Genomic DNA, 20498 nt, shown 5'->3' with positions numbered 1-20498 from the left:
GAAACACAGGCTCCACGAGGGCAGGGACTTCATACACGGAGGTTGCTCAACAAATAGACTGAATATTTTTAAATATCTCCTTGAAAGTCTTTTGAGCAATCCTTTTAAATTTCCTTAGCCTCTTGCATTAATACCACTATTTTAAGGATGAGGTGAAATTGCATTTTGAGAAAGAAATGGTTAGGAGCAAAAAACTGGTGCACCACCAGTGAATTTTATGTTTCTTGTACCCACTATGGGACAGCTTGCAAATTATCTGCAAAGAACCAAACCTATTTTTAAAGATCCCTGTGCCTCGCAGCTCTAGGTGATGACATCAGAGAACCTCGAGTTCCACGTCCTAAGCCGAGCCTCGTGGTCCTCGAAAACTGCAAGCCCCAGGATGCAGCGCGGCATGGGGAACCCAGCGCCCCGCGCGCGGTCGCGAGCCACCACCCTGGAACTAGGAAGACGCCCGATTCCTTTGCCCGCCACGCCGCCGGGCGTGCGCAAAGCCTGTCGGGACTTGTAGTGTTCGCCGTAGGGAGTGCCCGCTCCGGAATCTCAGTCGCTGTCTGGTCGGGTAGAGGCAGCGCGTGCACGCGTGCGCAGTGCGCGGGCGGGCCGTCGTGGGCGCCGCTCCCGGCAGCTGGGTGCCTGAAGGAGCCGGGACCGCGGGGGCGCGGGTGCTCCGGGCGGAGGCCGCGGTAAAGTGGGGCATGAGGTGTGGAAGGGGAAAGCGGGGCGAGGGAGGCAAGGCTGAGGCGGCCACCGGCTGCTGAGGGGGGCGCGGGGCCGCGCCTCCTCGCGCGTCCGCGGGCGCGCGCACCTGGGCGAGGCCGGACTCACCTGTGCGCGGGCTCCTCTGCGCCCGACGCCAGCCCCGCGGGTCCCCGCCGAGGCCCACAGCCCCTGGTGTCCTCGCTGCTGTCGCCGCGGCTCGGCCCCTGTCGGGGATCCCGGTGGCGACGCCTGTCGGAGCGACGCGCTTCCAGGGCCGTGTCCGCCCCATCTGCGCCGCTCGCTCCCGCACAGCCCGGCTTCCCCGCGTGTGCGGACCGAGAGAGTGGCAGGGTTGGGAGTGCCCTGGCCAAGGTCAGGCGGGTGGGACCCGAGAGGCGCCTGGACTCTGGGCTCGGGACTTGGAAGAGGGCTGCCCTGCTCGGCTTCTGGTTCCTTTCGGATGCTTTCTATTGACCCTCCCGGGAGAGAGTCCGGGGAGAAAGTGGTGTCAGGTTGAAAGCGCCCTGCTGCTGTTCGCGGCGCTCGGCTTTTGGTAGAATCTTCGTTCTGCTCGACACCCAAGCTGAGTCTCCACCGAGGGCCGAGTAAATTCAGAAACTGATGTTGTCTGGGACCGAGTCCCGAGGACAGGTTTAAGGAACAGATACCAGGTAGTTTATGGCATTTCGTTTTCTAGTTCGCCTTCCCGTTCTTTCTAATACTTGCTTGGATGAGTTGGTCGTTATCTATCTTAATAAGATTTTCTGTACTCTTGTGAAGTCGTATTGCCCTTTGTAAATTAGTTTTCTAACCAGAAAAGCTTATTTCCTGTGTGTTTAATGACCGGAACAAATAGCCTACTCCAAGGTTTATACCATTGTCTTAAGACTGTAGAGTGATCTGCTCTCTAGCTTCCAGGCTTTCTACGTTGACGGCCACTGGACGAATCTGTAGCGAAGTTAATAAGAGTGTTAAGTGACTCAGACGCTTTGGAAGTAAAATGAAAAACCATTTTTAGTTTACAGCTGGAGTTGAACTATTATTTCAAAAATAGTAACACGAATTTTGAATACAGTGCGTCTTAGTTTTTCTTACCAACAAACTTGTGGCAAAACATTTTTCCTCAAATTTAAATATACCATATTCTGGACCAACTCTTCAACGGAAAATTGATTTTCTTTTTTAAGAGCAGAGATAAGAATATTAAGCCAGCAGAAATAAAATTAATAGCTTATTTTATAGTGTTATAAACCCTACCCTGTGCCAAATGTCAGATTTCTTCTGAAAAATAACACTGTTTCAGTGGACATACTGTGAATCTGTGCTTGTAAAGAGTCAATAGCTTGCCACACACAGCAGGGAAGTGATATATACTTGTTGCCTTCTGTCTCCCTTTATCTTGTTGGCTTCTGGTTTCACTGTTGCTGTTGGGGGGCGGGGAAAGCAGCAGGTTTGTATCTTTTTTTTTGTCTTCTTCTGTTTGGGTTTAGCAGTGTAGCAAAATAGGAAAGACTGTGCTGTGTACATCTGTTTGGCGGAGACTGAGACAGTGGGACAGGATAAGTATACAATTGTGAGGAAACGGCCATGAGTTCATAAGCAGGAAGGACCTTTTTAGAAGTATTTAAGGATGTTAAGAATAGCATTGGATTCTTTAAACAGTTACTGTGGGCAGTATTCAAAGATAGGATAAGATGCCTCTGGCAATAGGAAGGTACTTGGGAAAGGTGGAAACTTACATCTTTATGTGAACTTTGCTGCTGAAAAACTGACTACTGGGCCTAAGGAAGTTCTTTACTGTTATGCCACTACTCAGATTGTAAATCTTGTTCTCCCCCTTTAGAATTTATAATTCAGAAGGAAATCTAAGAAATAATTTGCTAGTATAATTTAAATCAGATTTTAACATGAACATGTTGAGTAGTGTGCATTGTCATTCTCATTTAAATAGCTCTGTAGTGTAAGAATGAGGAGAAAGGCTTTTGGGTGGGATGTAGTGACTGTTCAGATGTGTCAGAGGCTACTCTGCTTTGGCTAGTAAGTATCAAGAGTTGTAGCAGCGATGTTTTAAGCATCCACTGGTTTCTAGCTAGGACCTGAAGATGCACAAATAATCACCTTCCATATGCCTGAGCAGTACATTTTCTGGCATATCAAGACTTTATTTAAAATTTCAAAAATTGGTTCTGATCTGCAATAATAGACTTAAGATTGATGCAGTAGGAGAAAAACATCCAATTTTAGTTTTCTTTATTTAATTTTATTCATTTATTTCCACTGCTTGTGAGTTGAGAACAGAGTGACTTGTGTATGCAGTTAACTTCATGGGGTGGAAGCATTCAGGGGCTTTAGAAGCTTGCCTATAGTGCTCAGTTATTTGTAGGAATATCTGTATGGGATGTGTTCATATAAGAAAAAGATATCCTGCCGAGCAGTGGTGGCGCACGCCTTTAATCCCAGCGTTCGGGAGGCAGAGGCAGACGGATTTCTGAGTTTGAGGCCAGCCTGGTCTACAATGTGAGTTCCAGGAGAGCCAGGGATACACAGAGAAACCCTGTCTCGTAAAAAAAAAAAAAAGAAAAAGATATCTTATTGAGGCCACCTATAATCTCAGCACTTGGGAGTCAGAGGCAGGTGGATCTCTCTGAGTTCTAGGCCAGTCAGTCTAAATAGTGAACTTCAGGGCTCAGGATAGCCAGAGCCACATAATAGAAAAAGCTTGTCTTAGAAAGAAAGAAAGAAAAAAAGAAAGAAAGAGAGAAAGAGAGAGAGAGAGAGATCCTGTAGATAACTTGCTATATAACTAGACTCTTTCAATTCAAGAGTAACTAAACAATTTAAGGATTAGTAGTTATCCGTGGGGGTTCTGTGTGATAAAGAATATGTGCATATGTGCATTTGTGATTCTTAGACTATTTAAATGAACATTTGATGATCCATTGGACAAATTGAATAGCTTTAACTCCTTCCTTCCTTCCTTCCTTCCTTCCTTCCTTCCTGTATTTTTCTTTTCTTTTCTCTTTTTCATTTTCTTCTAAGACAGGGTTTCACTTTGTAGCTCTGGCTATTCTAGAAGTCACTGTGTATGTAGATTAAACTGGCCTCATTCAGATCTGCCTGCCCCTGCCTCCTGAGTGCTGGGATTAAAGGCATGCAGCACCACTATCTGGTAAATAGATTTTAAAAGATAGTATTTTGGTGATTTATTTATTTATTTATTTTGTTTTTCGAGACAGGGTTTCTCTGTGTAGCCCTGGCTCTCCTGGAACTCACTCTGTAGACCAGGCTGGCCTTGAACTCAGAGATCTACCTGCCTCTGCCAAGTACTGGGATTAAAGGCATGCGCCACCACTGCCCGGCGGTGATTTTTATTATTATTATTTTTCTTGAATGTAAAAGAAATTTAGAGTCATTTAGGATTTGGAATATTTTTTTTTTTAGAGTCAAATATTTTCCAAATAGAACTTTTAATATGGACTGTCAATCTGATAACTTCACACTCCAAAAGTTGTGATTTTTATACCTATAGTCAACCTTGCTTCTTCTTCTTTTTTTTTTTTCTTTTTTTTTTTTTTTTTTTTTGGTTTTTCGAGACAGGGTTTCTCTGTGTAGCCCTGGCTGTCCTGGAACTCACTCTGTAGACCAGGCTGGCCTCGAACTCCGAAATTCGCCTGCCTCTGCCTCCTGAGTGCTGGGATTAAAGGCGTGCGCCACCACGCCCAGCTAACCTTGCTTCTTATAGTGAGGGTAACCATGAGCTCTCAGTTCTGGATTTTGTTTAGCCTCTTCTTTTTTTGGTTTTTGGTTTTTGGTTTTTTGGTTTTTCGAGACAGGGTTTCTCTGTATAGCCCTGGCTGTCCTGGAACTCACTTTGTAGACCAGGCTGGCCTTGAACTCAGAAATCTCAGAAATCCGCCTGCCTCTGCCTCCCAAGTGCTAGGGTTAAAGGCGTGTGCCACCACTCGTGGCACTGTTTAGCCTCTTCTTGAAGATAAGATAGTTGTTAGCGCAAGAGTTAGGAGTGATCTCAGAGGACTTCTGATGCAGCTTAGCCAGTACAGCAAATCCTCCCTGAGAACGTCCATGTCAGGGGTTCCCTCCCATTACTGAGGGTGGGTATGCAAGTCCACTCGCCATTGGATTATTTATTGAGCAGTGACAATAAACGTGAGACAATTTTAATGCTCGCCATTCACTGTCTTTAGTTTCTTTTGAAGGATCTTTCTGTTTTCCACCCTTGTCCCATGAGAAAGGATAGCTTTTCTATCATTTACAGCTATTAAAAGTGCCTTTAATCCTAGCATGTGGGAGGCAGAGGCAGGCTATCTAGTGAGACTCTGTCTAGGAAAGGAGTGGGGGGGGCGGGGGCTCTAATCTAGTCTATTCCAATTTAAAGCACAAGCCTCATATAATTTAGAACTCCTTTGCCCTCTTACCCAGCATCTGGCCACTTACTGCCTAAATCTTGGGATACAGAGGGGCTGCCAAATATTAACTTACTCTGTAACCTTTTTGCTGCCCCGGTTTGGGGGTCTGCTTGGGTAGGGCCTGGTCAGAAGAGTGTGATTCGTACTTATTTCCTGTCTGTTCCTCCTTAAGTAATGGTGAGGGCCATTGATGTCTGACAGACAAGCTGGTGTCTCTGGTGAGATTTTACATGGAGACTCCCTCTCACACAGTTCCTGGATATGAAATTTCTGTGGCCAACCCTTCTTCATTCCTTACTCCACCTAGCTGGTTACTTTTAGTGTGTGTGTGTGTTGGGGGGGGGGTGTGAAGAGGGATAAGGATTTTTTTTTTCTCTGTAGTTAGGTTTTTTTGATAACAGCAAGACCACTTGAGCTCAGGTATGCTGGCAGTATTACCACTCAGTCCATGTCCTTATGTCATGTGGTGGCTTGCAGGCTGCTGCCCTGCTGCTTTTATTTTAGGTTTTTTTTTAGTTAATTTAAAAAAAAAAATCAGTTCTTATTGTTCCCTTGCTCAGGGAGGCAGAGTCTGCTGCAGGGTCTATTGTGCAGGCTGAAAGTGAACTGGAAGATGCGATGTCAGTCTCTCTGTCTCCTAGGTAATGTAAATAATAAAATATCTTGGAGACCCTTACCACTATTTTAGGTGAACACTTTCTGTTTCCCCTGTTCTTCCTGAAGGCATGGGACACTTTTTTCCTCTTTCTCTCTCTGTGTCATTTGCGTCTACTGAAGAAAAGGATGTTAAGGTGGTACTCAGGGTACCAGAGTCCTGAAAGCTATATGTAGCAGGTAGTTAAAGGCCATGCCTGACTATACAGATGTATGGACGGTGTGGGCTTTGTCCACAAATTGAGCCAACCATAGATTGGAAAGATTCCTTCTGTTCTAACCACGTATAGACTGTTTTCTTGTTACATTGCTATATTAATAACCATCTACATAGCATTTAAGCTGTATTCAGTCTTGTAAGTAATCGAGAGGTGCTGTACAGAGGGAGAAGGTCTGTGAGTTTTGAACAAATACTGTGCCACTTCACATAAAAGCCTTGGTAGCTATGGGAGACCTGAAACCACTCTCTGTGGGTGAGGAAGGACGCCTGAATGTTCTCTACTTTGTCTGTGTGAGATTCTGGTCCATGTAGTATCTGATTAACAAATAATACAGCATTCTATGGCCTGAGGAAGTCTTCCAGTGTAGAATTTCCTTTTTTTTTTCCTTTAAAGATTTATCTATTTATTTATGTAAGTACACTGTAGCTGTCTTCAGACACTTTGCCTTCTCTCTCCAGCCTCATTCAATCTGGCCCAAAGATTTATTTATTTATTATATGTAAGTACACTGTAGCTGTCTTCAGACACCCCAGAAGAGGGCATCAGATCTCATTACAGATGGTTGTGAGCCACGATGTAGTTCCTGGGATTTGAACTCAGGACCTTCAGAAGAGCAGTCAGTGCTCTTAACTGCTGAGCCATCTCTCCAGCCCCCCTTTTTCCTTTTTTCTTTCTCTAAGTTTTGTTTTGTGTTTTGATTTGCTTCTTGGTTCCCAGCTGATGAGAATGATAACTCTAACTGTAAATTTGCGACTGAGTTTTGAATCTAACTATATGCCTTGGTGCATATGTCAAGGTGAAGAAATAGACTTGAGGAGGTGGGTTGATCATGTAATTTTATTTTTTCTTTACTGAGAATTCAAATTCAAATAGGAGTACAGTACCATGGGCCTTTTTCTTAATGTCATCTAAACAAACCAGTTAAGTCTGATATGTGAGGGTTTTTTTTTTTTATTTTTTTTGTCTGATGAAGAAAAAGCAGCGCAGTATCCAGAAACCTGAACATTTGACACAGTAGTTATGGGTTACCTCAGAGTTCATGCAGAAGGTAGTTTGTGAACACCTTCCACCATGCCGTTGTAGACTGAAGAAACAAAACCAAAAGTCTCTGCCCGCATTCTAGTGTGAGGAAGTAGACTAGATGCAGGTAAACAGTCCTCACTTGCTAGCTCTTGATGGGAGCAAAAGGGAAGAGTGAAGCAGAAAGGGAAGATGAGCAGTGGGGCAGGAGCTCTGCAGCTTCAGCCAAGGCCTTAGGCATGTCTTCACTGAAGGAAGTAGCATTGTCTTAAATGACTGCCCTACACTGGGAGCTTGTTTAGTTAGTCTGGTACCAGGTGAATGCTTGGGTGGGTGGAGGGAGCAGGGAGGTGTAGGGCCTTCCAGGTCTTTGTAAAGGCCCTGCTTTTGAGTGGCCTGGAATCCTGTTGAAATGACAGTGTTTTATTTTAGCCTTGGATGAAAAACAACAACAAAATACTGTTAACTGGATTCAATCCTAGAGTGTGTTAGATAGTCTGTCTTGGGAGGTGTGGGGGTAGAGTGGGGCATGAGGTGGTCCCAGGCATCAGGGATTTCAGAAACTTGAAGGTAATTCTATTGAACAGCTGACATTGACATCACTGCCCAGGGGTTCTAAGTGTTTTGAGCAATAAGAGATACTATGTAGTGTTAGAGGACATAGGCTCCCCTGTGGCCTTGGGCTTTGGTTTTCTTATCTGTAATATTGTTATAAGGAATAAACTAATATTTGTAACAGCACCTAAAAAGAGGTAAATGTGTGTTTTTATTGAATAAGCACTTGAATCAAATTTTGTGGTTGGTTTCAATGCAGTGTTGAGAATGGGTTGTGGTAGGATAGAGACTGAAGAAAGGAGTTCTATCTGTCCCTCCGCCCGTCTGTCCATCGTTCTTCCGTCCACACACACATATATATATATATATATATATACATATATATATATGTATATATATATATATCTGTCACCAAAATTTTGAGTATTTGTATCACCCCTTCAAAGTAACTTATTCTTTTTTTTTTTGTTTTTTGGTTTTTTTTGGTTTTTCGAGACAGGGTTTCTCTGTGTAGCCCTGGCTGTCCTGGAACTCACTTTGTAGACCAGGCTGGCCTCGAACTCAGAAATCCGCCTGCCTCTGCCTCCCGAGTGCTGGGATTAAAGGCGTGCGCCACCACGCCCGGCTTAACTTATTCTTTTCTATCCACAGCAAGTTCTTCATTTCCTGCCTACCTTCTGTAAGTAGGCAGCTGATAATTTACTTGCTTTAAGCGTTTATTCCTGATATTTTGTATCGCTAGAATAGTATGGTGTACTCTACTGAGAGAGAAGTCATCTCCATTAAGATCAAGTTTCTGAATTCATTCAATTTTAAAATACTCAGTAAGGTGGGACTATAACATTTCTCCATTGTAAAGATACATTTTCTTCTTTGTGATTAGGGAGAAAACTGTGGGGTGATATTTTGAGATTATATGATTATTTCTTTTCTTTTTTTTTTTTAGATTTATTTATTTTATGTATATGAGTACACTGTAATTCTCTTCAGACACACCAGAAGAGAACATCAGATCCCTTTTACAGATGGTTGTGTACCACCATGTGGTTGCTGGGAATAGAACTCAGAACCTCAGGTAGAACAGTCAGTGCTCTTACCCACTGAGCCATCACTCCAACCCCATATGATTATTTCTTAACCCTGACATTTCATGTGCTGGTTTTAATGTTTGTTGGAGGTGTTTAGATCTCTGGGATCACACACAGTGGTGACTTGCTGTTGCTGTCATGTTTTCAAAGAGGTAGAGTGCATAGAATTTCCGATTCAGGTGTATTGGACAGGAATTTCCCTTTTCTGTTTGTCCTCTTTTAGCCTCTAAGGCTGTATTGCTTTTCTGTGAGGAAGCACACACAAAGTCAGCTTGTATTTTTTTCTGTGTAATATCCATGTCTTTGACTCTTTTTGTTGTCGTTGAGCTTTTGATATGTTATCCTTGATATTTCTTGGCAAAGGAAAGTGGCCCTTTGTGGAATAAATTGCAAACATATTCTGTTGGCTTTGATTATACATGTTGATTTTTGCTGTTCAAATTCTTTTAAAAATTATTTGTAGTTATTTATCAGGGATATCTTTAAATTGCTACTAACTTGTTTGTTTGGTTGGGTTTTTTGAAACAGGGTCTCTCACATAGCCTTGGCTGTCCTGGAACTCACTATGTAGGTCAGCTTAGTCTTGAGGTCAGAGATGTTCCCATCTCTGCCTCCCAATGCTGGGATTTAAAGAGACATGTCCTACCACACCAGGCTCAGGATTGCTACTAATCTTTCAGTTTGCTTTTTGATGTTAATTCTCCTTTTGCCCAGTTCCAAACAACTTGAATTGTGTTGTAAATTAGGCAGCTTTCTGGGGCCTGGCTTTTTTCTGCTTAGTATAATAATGATTTTGAAATTCATCCAAATTGTTGCATGTCAGTAATTACTTTGTACTGTAAACTAATATTCCATTGTTTAGCTGGGCTACATTTATTGTCCATTCACTTACTGAGGGGCATCTTGGTCTCTAAATCTTTGTAAGTAAAGTTGCTCTGAGTATCACCAGTTTTTTTCTGCTTACATGTTTTCATTTCTTTAGGGCTGATCAGTGAGATGGGATTGGGTGGACCACATGGTAAAACTATGTCTGAAGTGGCTTACCGTTTTATATTTCCTATCAACAGTGTATAAATAAGTAGTGTATCTTGTATGTTCTTGATGATACATTGTATTGTGAGTCTGCTTTATTTTAGCTGCTCTGTTGAGTATATATAGTACTGTTTGTTTAAGCACAGGATAACTGAAATGTTACTTACATGCAATCAGTTTTACCCATTTTAGAGAACAGTTCTTTGAATTTTGACATGTATACAACTGTGTAACTACCACAATCATGGTGTACTCAAAAAAATCTTTTAAGTCCTTTGTAGTTGGTCCTTTCCCTGGTCCAAGTACTGTGATTTTTTTTTTTTTTTTTCTACCATGGGAGAGTGGGGGTGGGTGGGCAGCTGCTTTGCTCTTTTTATTTTGCATGTAAATCATTCTTTTTTTTTTGTTTTTTGTTTTTTGTTTTTTGTTTTTGTTTTTGTTTGTTTGTTTGTTTGATTCGAGACAGGGTTTCTCTGTATAGTTCTGGCTGTCCTGAACTCACTCTGTAGACCAGGCTGGCCTCGTACTCAGAAAAAAAGCCTGCCTCTGCCTCCCAAGTGCTGGGATTAAAGGTGTGTGCCACCACTGCCTGGCGTAATTCATTCTTGTAATATATTTTCCTTCATTTTTTGCTCTCTCTCTCTTGTTCTCTCTCTCTCTCTCTCTCTCTCTCTCTCTCTCTCACACACACACACACACATACACACACATAGTATTGTTGTTATATTTACCTCATTACCTTCTATGATCTACTTTATTTTCTTTCTGACCTTCTTATTCTCCCCAACTAGTCTCCCAGAGACTACATCATTAAAGCAACCATTATCAGACCATTATCAGGCAGTAGCTTGTGAGGAAAGGATGGAGCCCCATGCATACATCCTATGTCTGTGATGGCATGTGGAAGGGCCCAGTCTTGTGAAGGTGTCCATAGCTGCTGTTCATAATTGCAATGGCAGTGTCATGTCTGGATGGCAGTATTTTGTGGCACTTTCCTCCTTCCTCCAGTTTTTTAATTCCTTTCACCCTCACTTCTTCAATGGCCTTGAGAGGTAGTCTGGTGGTGAATGTCAACTAAGCTCTTTAATAGTCACTATTTCTTGGCATTTTGACCAGATATGAGTCTCTACATTTATTGTTGTCTCTTCAAAAAAGGGACTTCTTTGTCCTAGGCTTCCAGTGGCTCTAGTCTATGAGTTCATGGTAGTTTGACAACATGTCCATTTAGGAGAACAGTAGTAGTAAGTTCTCCCCTAGGATCTTTGGCCTCCCTAAGTAAGAGGCTTTGACCAGTTTATAATATCAGCCATGTAGTCTGTCCTGTGGAGCAGGCCTCCAATCCAATCCCAGAGTGGTTGGTTATCCCTAAAGTAGTTGATTACTGTTGCTCCAGGGAGCCAATTCTTGCCTGGTGGGTCAGTGTTGAGCACACAAGTCTACAAGTAGGTAAAATCATGGACTGTTTTCTTCCTTAGTAGCCTTCACAGCACCTTTCATCACTACGAACTCAAGCTGGCTGGGAAGGATTCTAAATTCAGCCCCAACTTGATTTCTATGTCCTGCAGCATAGTAGACTTTATAGCTTTGATAAGCACTTAGTTTGTATTTAACCATAATCAAAGTATAGAATACTCCACTACACCTTACATTTACCACTTTCAAGTCAGTCAGTCTTCCTTCACCTAGTGATCTGTCTCCACAGCCTGTTTAATCTGCCTTCTGTTGCTTAGCACAGTACAGATAAGGTTTCTGTTGCTCTGTGCATCAGTGGTTCACCCCTTTTCAAATAAAGCTTCACTGCAGTGGCTAGAACATGTGCTCACTCAGCAGCCGGTCACTTGGGTTGTCCTGATTCTTTTTTTTTTTGTTTTTTGTTTTGTTTTGGGTTTTTTTTTTTTTTTTGTTTTTCGAGACAGGGTTTCTCTGTGTATCCCTGGCTGTCCTGGAACTCACTCTGTAGACCAGGCTGGCCTCAAACTCAGAAATCCGCCTGCCTCTGCCTCCCGAGTGCTGGGATTAAAGGCGAGCGCCACCGCGCCCGGCCGGGTTGTCCTGATTCTTGATACTGAGGAGTATTATTGCTGTAAACAGTTGAGCGAGTAGACCTTCATTTGGTTTGGATAAATACTCAGAAATGGAGTTTCTGGTTGGTATTGTATGGGAATTTTTAACATTGTTAGAAGCCACTCAGGAAGTGGAAGCAGGCAAATCTTTGAGTTTGAGGCTAGCCTGGTCTACAGAGTGAAGTCTAGGATAGCCAGGATTACATAGAAGAACTCTGTCTCAAAAAAAAAAAAAAAAAAACAAAAAACCCAAACCAAACACAACAACAACAACAAACAAAAACCATTATTAGAATAGTTTTAGGCCAGCCAGGGATACATAGTATGACCTTGTCTTAAAACAAACAAATAAAAAAATAAATCTTTTTAAAAATTTAAAACCATGGAATAAAAAGGGGATCATCTTGATTTGTGAGGAAATTAAAATTTGACTGGCTAATGTTGAGTTCACTTGGTTTTATTTTAGGGGGGAGATCAAGTGACTTATTTAGATTTAGTGTACATTTGTGGCAAGCTTTCGCCCTAAAGTGCTTTGCACCAGTGTGTCTGAGGTCAGTCTGAGCTCCTGTTAACTGGCCTCACCTGCAGTGGAAACTCTGCTGCCTGTGGGACAGACTGCGCTGTATCTTGACGTTCACTGAGGAATTTCCTCCTTCTAGGAGCTAACTGTTAATGTTTTCATTTTACAGTGTAATGTTCAAGCCCAGAAATGCCTTATGTGGATCGACAGAATCGCATCTGTGGTTTTCTAGACATTGAAGAAAATGAGAACAGTGGGAAATTCCTTCGACGGTATTTCATCCTGGATACCAGAGAAGACAGCTTTGTATGGTACATGGATAATCCACAGGTTTGTAAAAACTGAAGCTTACCTTATAACAGCACGAAGAAGGTGTATTTATCACAGTATTTGATATAGGTGATAAATTTGTCCCCTTCACAGCACATATTTAGGCTTATTTCTACCGGTTTAACTTTCTCCCCTGTTAGTATCTGTGACCTGTACTCTTATTTGAACCTCAGAGGGTAAAATTAGCTTATTTGATTCACGTGAGGCAAATTCTGTTTCTAATAGAAAATGTTTTGACTAATCACAGATTTGAGATGCTCTGCCTGGGACTGTGAGTGTTACCGTTGGAAGAATTACTGAAACATTGATATTCTTGGGCAGATATAGTCATTTTATCATGAGCTGTCCACTGAGCGTCATTCTATGATGGAAATGGACTTTCAATTTTGTGTTTTACTGTAAGTCTCTCGGATAGATGTAAGAAGTTGAGAAGCATAATCCTCCTTTTAAGGGCTGAGAGAGAGAGCTCAGTGGGTGAGACTGGGGCCAAGTCTGAGGACCTGAGCTGACTCCTAGAATCCACATGGTTCTCTGATCTCCACACATGAGCCCTGATGTACAGGCCCTCCCTCCCACTCTACTGCCTCAACAAATATAAATAAATAACCAAGAAACAAAGGAATGAAAGTCCAAGTTTTAAGATCAGTGAGAGACCTGAAGTTAAAAATGATCTGTTGAATAGTTGAAAACTTACTGTTGGTGGAACTTGTTATTTCAAATAAAAACGATTCTAAAACTAAAAATAGAGGTATGTGTCACAGTGAAGTATGTGGAAAGTGACGGATGAGTCTGGCCAGCTTTCTACCTGGTGTGCAGCCTGGGAGAGAGCAGGCACTTTAGGGAGGCCATCGTGCTTCACCTATAGCCAGAAACAGAGCCCTATAACTAACCTCTAGTCTTGATTACCTATAGGTGTTTTGATATGGTAATATGTAAATATTCATTTATATATAAGTCTGAGGGCTACAAAAGATCTTAGTATTAATTTAGTCTCTTCCTTCATAAAGAAAAGCATTAGTTAGACATAATGTGAATAACATACTTCTAAAGAGTATAGATTATATTCGAAATTGTCAATTATTACTTTTGTATGAGCTAAAATCCAGTTATTTGGATCTTCTCACTAGTCTCTATTTAATCCTGTGACTCTCTACCATGTAGGTTTAGCCCTTTATTTATAGGCAATCTATGAAATTTGGGGGGCTGGTATGGGATATATTTTAATCCAGTTTCTATTAACTGTGCACTCACTTGGTATGGTGAGGCTTTTTAGCTGGCAGTGGCATGTATGCTCTGGCAGTGTCCACATAGACCTTACTGACAACAACTTTGTTTTATTTCCTTGTCCCTGAGTCTGAGGAGTCTCCTTCCTCAGGAGACAGCCACCTGGCTGAGCAACTGCATGGTTATTATCTTCATTTACTTGGTCTGAGTCAGTGGCAGAAATAACAGGGCAGCAGAAATCAAAAGTTCATGTTGACTTCTTTTCCTCAACATATGAATCAGATTGCTGTCTTTTATGGTCTTGGGTATTTAGCTGGGACATGATTCATAGGTAAAACTGAGTCTTTGCTAGGTCTCAGCTGCTAGTTCCTGCAGGGCATATGTTGTCAGTGTATTTCCCCTCTCTTTGCAGAGGACCTTACATATGGTTCTCCTGAATTTTCCCTAAAATCCATTTATTTATTCATTCATTCATTCATTCTTATTCCAGTTTTCTCTCTTTCCAAAACTTCTCACTTAACATATATAAGCAGATAAAAAATGAAGTATATTTGTTACCCTGTATGAAGTATGGACTTGGAATTCAGAAAAAAAAGCATAATTACAAAAAGCAGAGGGAGCTGACGCTGTACTAGGGATGGTAACATTTAAAATTGACCTAAGATTGGATTTGACTTTGGCCCGGAGGTGGAAGAGTAATGGTTGCAGGACTCGGAGAAGCAGGCAGAGGGGTCAGTGCAGGAGCCTGCAGTGTGTTAGCGTTGATGTCCATCCTGGCAGGAAGGCATCTTAAGCTTTGCGCTTAGCTAGGTCTTTTCCCATACATTCTGTGTGTGTAAGGAAGGGGCTGGTGGTCGTCCCAGCTGTAATAAGATCAGGCTGTCCCAATGAGCCTATACTTCTAGAGTCCAAAGCTGGTCTTGAACTCTTGATCTTCCTGCTTCTGTCTGCTGTGTGCTGGAATTATAGGTGTGCAACACCACACTCAGCTCACATGAACTCTTTAAAAGGCCTTTGTCCTTTTTGTAGTTAGTACATTGAGTTTTCTGAACAGTTACATAATTTAAAGTCTTTTTCCAGCTTGTGAACTTACACACTTGTCTCTGTCAGCCAGTGTACTAGCCATTAATACCAGATTCGTTTCACCTTTTACAAATAAAGACGAAGGCACACCTCCTCCTGAAATCTTGCTGACTGCTAGATTAAGCTACATGAAATTGCCAATGTAGAGCCATTTTGAATGACAGAAAATAGCAACTAGAGGTGATTCACCCTCATTGCACATGTCCCAGTGCATCCGTGCTTGGTAAAGCAGGCAGCTTTGGCTTTTCTCAGGGAGAGACTTCCTCTTCTTACTGCTTTCTTTGCCACTGGCCATCAGTTTAAAATCCCACTGTAGTCTGTTACAAGGACTCATTTTATGGCTAAGTTTTGCTGAGGAAGTTGGTAATGATACAGAATTAATAAAATATATATATACTAGGAAGTGAATTTGAAAAGACTTGAAAAATGTGGTGTTTGGTAAAATGAGCTGAGGAACTTACAGGTATATTCAGCATGTTTCCTTTTTTATCTTGAATGTCGTATTAACCTGTTCTATGCTTAATGTCAGTAACACAGTTTGAAGCTTAGTTTCTTTTTGAGAATTTCCTGATTGAGAGCAATCATAACTGAATATTTGAGTATGTTTTGCCTTCTAACTACTCATATTTCCTTCTGCTGTGAACCTGTGTAATCTAGATTCCTGTGCATCATGCTTTGCTTTGGTTTCTCATTTTTCTTTTTTATATAAGACTTAGAGGCCTATCCAGATAAGTAAAATGATGGACTGATAGAAGACTTAAAAGAAAATGTTATTCTGAAGGGGTTATCATATTTATATTACATGTTATATTTGTAATTACACATGTATATTATGTTATAATGTGTTATCAATTTATATGTATTAATACACATAAATACATGTTATAGTTATATATATAAATATATGTTATAATATAATGTTATTTATAGTATATAAATGTTACATTGAGGGAGAACAGTATTTGAAAACTCAACTTTGGTTATAGTTGAATATTGAATAAAGACATTTATTCTACTTTTTTATCTAATTTTTTCTAACTCTAATCCTCCTCAGTTTTTTTTAAAATTTATTTATTTTATGTAAGTACACAGTAGCTGTCTTCAGACACTCCAGAAGAGGGCATCAGATTTTGTTATGGATGGTTGTGAGCCACCATGTGGTTGCTGGGATTTGAACTCAGGACCTTCGGAAGAGCAGTCGGCGCTCTTAACCTCTGAGCCATCTCACCAGCTCCCTCCTCAGTTTTTTTTTTTTAAAAGATTTATTTATTTTTATTATATGTAAGTACACTGCAGCTGTCTTCAGACACTCCAGAAGAGGGTGCCAGATCTCGTTACGGATGGTTGTGAGCCACCATGTGGTTGCTGGGATTTGAACCTCGGACCTTCGGAAGAGCAGTCGGGTGCTCTTACATACTGAGCCATCTCACCAGCCCCCCCGCTCCTCAGTTTTTAAGAAACCAAAAAAAAATTAAGCATAAAGTATATATGACTGTAACCTTTGAAGCTTTAAAGATTTATAATTTTACTATCTATATATCCTTTCCTTATGATCTATCCTTGGGGTTTGTGCACAGTATATAGTTTAAGCATATCATGATGCAGGTTAACTGTAGGTAGATGTTAAAGAGCTCTGAGAACTTGTTCCTGCCAAAGATTCCCATTTCATGTTTGTCTTAACTATGAAATGTTTAGTCTTCCAGGAACTTGCCCAGCCATTCATTAGAATAAACCAGTAGGCTTGTTTTTTAATGTACATTATTATAAGTCACTTTAAAAGATGGATTCTGCCTGAACTGTGACAGAGGGCGTTTTAACAGTTGTGGTTGTACTATTTCCGTATTCCCCTCTAATGCAAATAGATCATTATCTTCAAAATGTGTTAAGCAAATTATCATTGTAGTAACGGGTCTCCTCAGGCTTTCTCTTTAGTTTCAGATTTTCAACAGAATAAACTTGTTGCTTAGTTTTCCATGTAGACTCTCCAAGTCTAGTTCTTAGTTTAAGTTCCCAAGCCACTGTTTTCTTTTTGGCGTGGGGCAGGCAGCTCATCACTGCTGTAGCTGCAGGGCCTCAGGTAGGCTTCGAAAGCACTCTGCTCTCAGCTCTAATTCATTGTGCTGTCTTTGTTTGTTTGTTTGTGCTTGTTCATGTGCGGAGGTGCTTATCCACTAGGTTGCACCCCAGCTCCCTAGTAACCGGCTTCTACTGCAGCCCAGCATCACCACCTTCAGCTGGAGGACTTGGAGTTTACATCTTGTTCATCCCATCACAGTGTTTCATGTTCCAGCGCCTTCTTCTCCTCCTCCTCTCCTTCCTCCTCCTCCTCTTCCTCTCCCTTCTCCTCCTCCTTCTTTTATGGCACAGATAAATCCCAAGTGTAAGAATAAGTGTATTTTGATATGCCAGGCAGTGGTGGTGCACATCTTTAATCTCACTCAGCACTTGGAAGGTAGAGACAGGCAGTTCTCTGAGTTTGAGGCCAGCCTGGTCTACAGAGCTAGTTCCAGAACAACTAGGGCTACACAGAGAAACCCTGTCTCAAAAAAGCAAAACAAAACAAAAAATTGTTCCAATCTATACATTTTTTCTCTGCAGCAGACTTAAAGAGAATCAGTTGATTGCTTGTGGTGACACACACCTATAATTTTAGCATTTGAGAAGCAGAGACAGGAAAATCATTATCCTTGGCTGCATAATGAGTTTAAGACCAGCCTGGGCTACATGCAATATTATCTCAAAACAGTAATAAAATGGAAAAGATATTAAAAAGAGAATCAGTTAATATTTAAAAAAAAAAAACATTTAAAGTAGATTTTAGTATAGCACTTACATCATTTAAATGCTATATGTCCTTCATCCCCTCTGGCTCTTACACTCTTCTGCCTCCTCTTCCTGAGTTCCTTGATCCCCGGGAGGAGGGATTTGATGGAGACATTTTATTTGATGGGCTTAGCGTTTTGCATATTGTCTGGCTCTGGGTCTCTGTGTTTGACCCCATCTGCTGCAGGAGGAAGCTGCTTTGAGAATGGCTGTGCAAGCTACTAGTCTGCTTTCTTCTTGGAGTCAAAAGACCAATATAAGAGATGTATTTGACAAAGAAATTTTACTAGATCAATATAAATTAATTCCTTTTTTAAAAACATAACTATTGCTTTGTGTCTCTAAATATTTTCTCATTGCTTTCATAAGTAGAATCTGATGTTATAAGTCTTAAGCTCACAGAAAAATATTAGTTTAGCTACAGTGAGAAAGACAGCTCTTTAACTGTAGGATACACCACAGTGGAAGAAAATGAGACTCGGTTGCTTATCCCAGTTGACGTCTTTTTTTTGTTTCCCCTTTTTGCCTTCAGGGACTAGAACCTGGGGCCTCACATATGCTAGGACCACAGAGCCACACCCATAGTCCTACAGTGTTATCTCGATGTCAAACCTAGTAAATGTGTAAACTGAATAAAGTATATTTATAAAACGTTATTTAAAAAAAATTTCAAACATTTTTAGTATATTATCATTATTAAAATGAATAAATAATGTTGGGTATTAATTGTATTTTAATAATTATTTTTAGAACCTGCCTTCAGGATCATCACGGGTTGGAGCCATTAAACTTACCTACATTTCAAAGGTAGATTTTATATATTATTTAAAAAATTGATTAAATTTTTTTTTTGTTCATCTTTGATATTTCTGAGACAAAGTCTTAACTATGTAGCCTGGGCTGGCCTTGAATTTTCAGTCGTCCTGAGTTCTGGGATTACAGTGTATGCCATCGTCACATGCAGATCCCATTGTGTTTCTGTCATTTGGCAGTGATGCTCAGGTCCTGGACGCGCCGAAGTTAGGACTTGGCTACTGTTGTTAGGAAGTTCTTTAAATTGGTAAAACTGGAAAGAATATGAGTTTAAGTTATGGGATGTGGCAAATTAACAGAAGCAATACTGGCTTTTATGATCAGGTACATGAATGTCAAAAAGGAGAGATTGCTAAGGCAAACCTGTACTCTAGCTATCAGGGAAGTAGAGGCAGGATTGATAGCTTGAGGCCAGTTTTCATTACCTAGCAAGACATTGTCTGAAAATTAAATGATAAATAGAGTAGGAGAGAAGTCAGCTGACAGGCTCTCTCCTGGAAGTTCTGGCTAAGATTTTTAAGTTTATATTACTTGTTAAACATTTTCCCAAGTTTTAAAATTCCACTGCCTCTGACATTTTGTTTTTATATCTTTATTTTTATTGTGTGTGCACACCTATGCATGTGTGCATATATTATGCATATGGGTACCTGCCAAGGCCAGAAAAGGGCATCGGTTCCCCTGGAGCTGAAGTTAGGTGGTTGTGAGCCACCTGGCACACAGGTGTTGGGAACTGAAATTAGGGTCTCTGAAAGAGCTGCAAGTGCTTTTAACCTGAGCTGTCTCTCCAGCCCTGTGTTTTATTGTGAGGAACATGTGCACTGTCATCATGATGAAGGCAAAAGGCGGTTTTCCTTTACACTTCGATTTACTAATTTCTGTTTCTTAAAATTGGCTTTGTAGTACTGAATTTTAATTTTCAAAAGTTTGGATTATATATTTGTTTAATAGCTTTTTTGTTTTTTTTTGTTTTTTTTTTTTTTTTTTTGCTGCTTAAGACAGGGTCTCATATATATAACCTTGGTTTGCCAGGAACTCACAATGTAGACAGACTAGTCTGGTCTTGATTCAGGGATCCACTTGCCTCTGCCTCTAGAATGCTGGGATTAAAGGCATGTGATACCGATACCATTCCTGGACTGGCTTATTTATTTACTTATTTATATTTGTTTACACATTTGTTTGTTTTGTTTAGACATGGTCTCTCTAAATAGTCTTGACTGCCTTGGCGCTTACTATGTAGATCAGGCTGGCCTTGAACTCACAGAAATAACAGCTGCCTCTGCCTTTCAAGTGTTGGGATTAAAGGTGTGGGCCACTACAACTGTTTGTTTTTAGTGTTTTGTAAAGTTAAGGTTAAGTTACTGAGATGTTAGCCCTGGGGGTTTGTCTGTGTGTAACTTTGTTTTACACAATAGCTAGGAGCATCTGTTGGTAACTTAAAATATGAGGTGCAAATGCCAGTGACACACTTAGTATGGTTGGTGGTAGTAACACACGTAGTACTACTATTCTCTTTTTTTTTTTTTTTTTTTTTTTTTTGGTTTTTCGAGACAGGGTTTCTCTGTATAGCCCTGGCTGTCCTGGAACTCACTTTGTAGACCAGGCTGGCCTCGAACTCAGAAATCAGCCTGCCTCTGCCTCCTGAGTGCTGGGATTAAAGGCGTGCGCCACCACGCCCGGCCCGTAGTACTACTATTAATGGCAGTGACTCAGTATTGATAAGCTAATGACGTGGTCTTGTGACAGGTGTGGATGGCTTTAACAGTACATCAATTTACAGATGTGCCTCTATTTAAGTCACCTATCTTTATACGTAAAATACTTTATCAGTTTTACAATACAGGCATTTGTTTTCATTGCCAAAGTAGGTTTCTGTTGTTCCTTGGACTAAATATATAGTAGGTTATATATTTAAACAGAATAAACAGTTCAGCTTAAGT

At 40.9% G+C, this 20498-nt stretch overlaps 1 protein-coding gene across 9 annotated transcripts in view; it reads left to right on the top strand.

Annotated features, from left to right (window-relative positions):
- The first annotated feature begins 538 nt into the window (after positions 1 to 538).
- Plekha1 (pleckstrin homology domain containing A1) overlaps positions 539 to 20498 on the top strand; it is a 50004-nt gene continuing 30044 nt past the window's right edge. For 4 of the 9 annotated variants that reach the window (XM_085841251.1, XM_085841250.1, XM_085841249.1 and 1 more), the window contains exons 1-3: positions 540 to 686; positions 12452 to 12612; positions 18493 to 18549. In XM_085841251.1, coding sequence (XP_085697377.1) covers positions 12472 to 12612; positions 18493 to 18549 — 198 coding nt within the window. In that variant the 5' untranslated portion in view covers positions 540 to 686; positions 12452 to 12471. Of the gene's footprint in view, positions 704 to 959; positions 1374 to 12451; positions 12613 to 18492; positions 18550 to 20498 lie in introns of those variants that run through there. The other 5 variants (XM_085841253.1, XM_085841252.1, XM_085841247.1 and 2 more) reach the window with 4 other exon arrangements.

The sequence above is a fragment of the Mus caroli genome, unplaced genomic scaffold (assembly GCF_978045245.1).
Source record: "Mus caroli unplaced genomic scaffold, Mus_caroli_1 scaffold_8, whole genome shotgun sequence".
Lineage (NCBI taxonomy): Eukaryota > Metazoa > Chordata > Mammalia > Rodentia > Muridae > Mus > Mus caroli.
The sequence above is the reverse complement of the archived record's forward strand: the minus strand, read 5'-3'. Positions and strand labels throughout refer to the sequence as shown.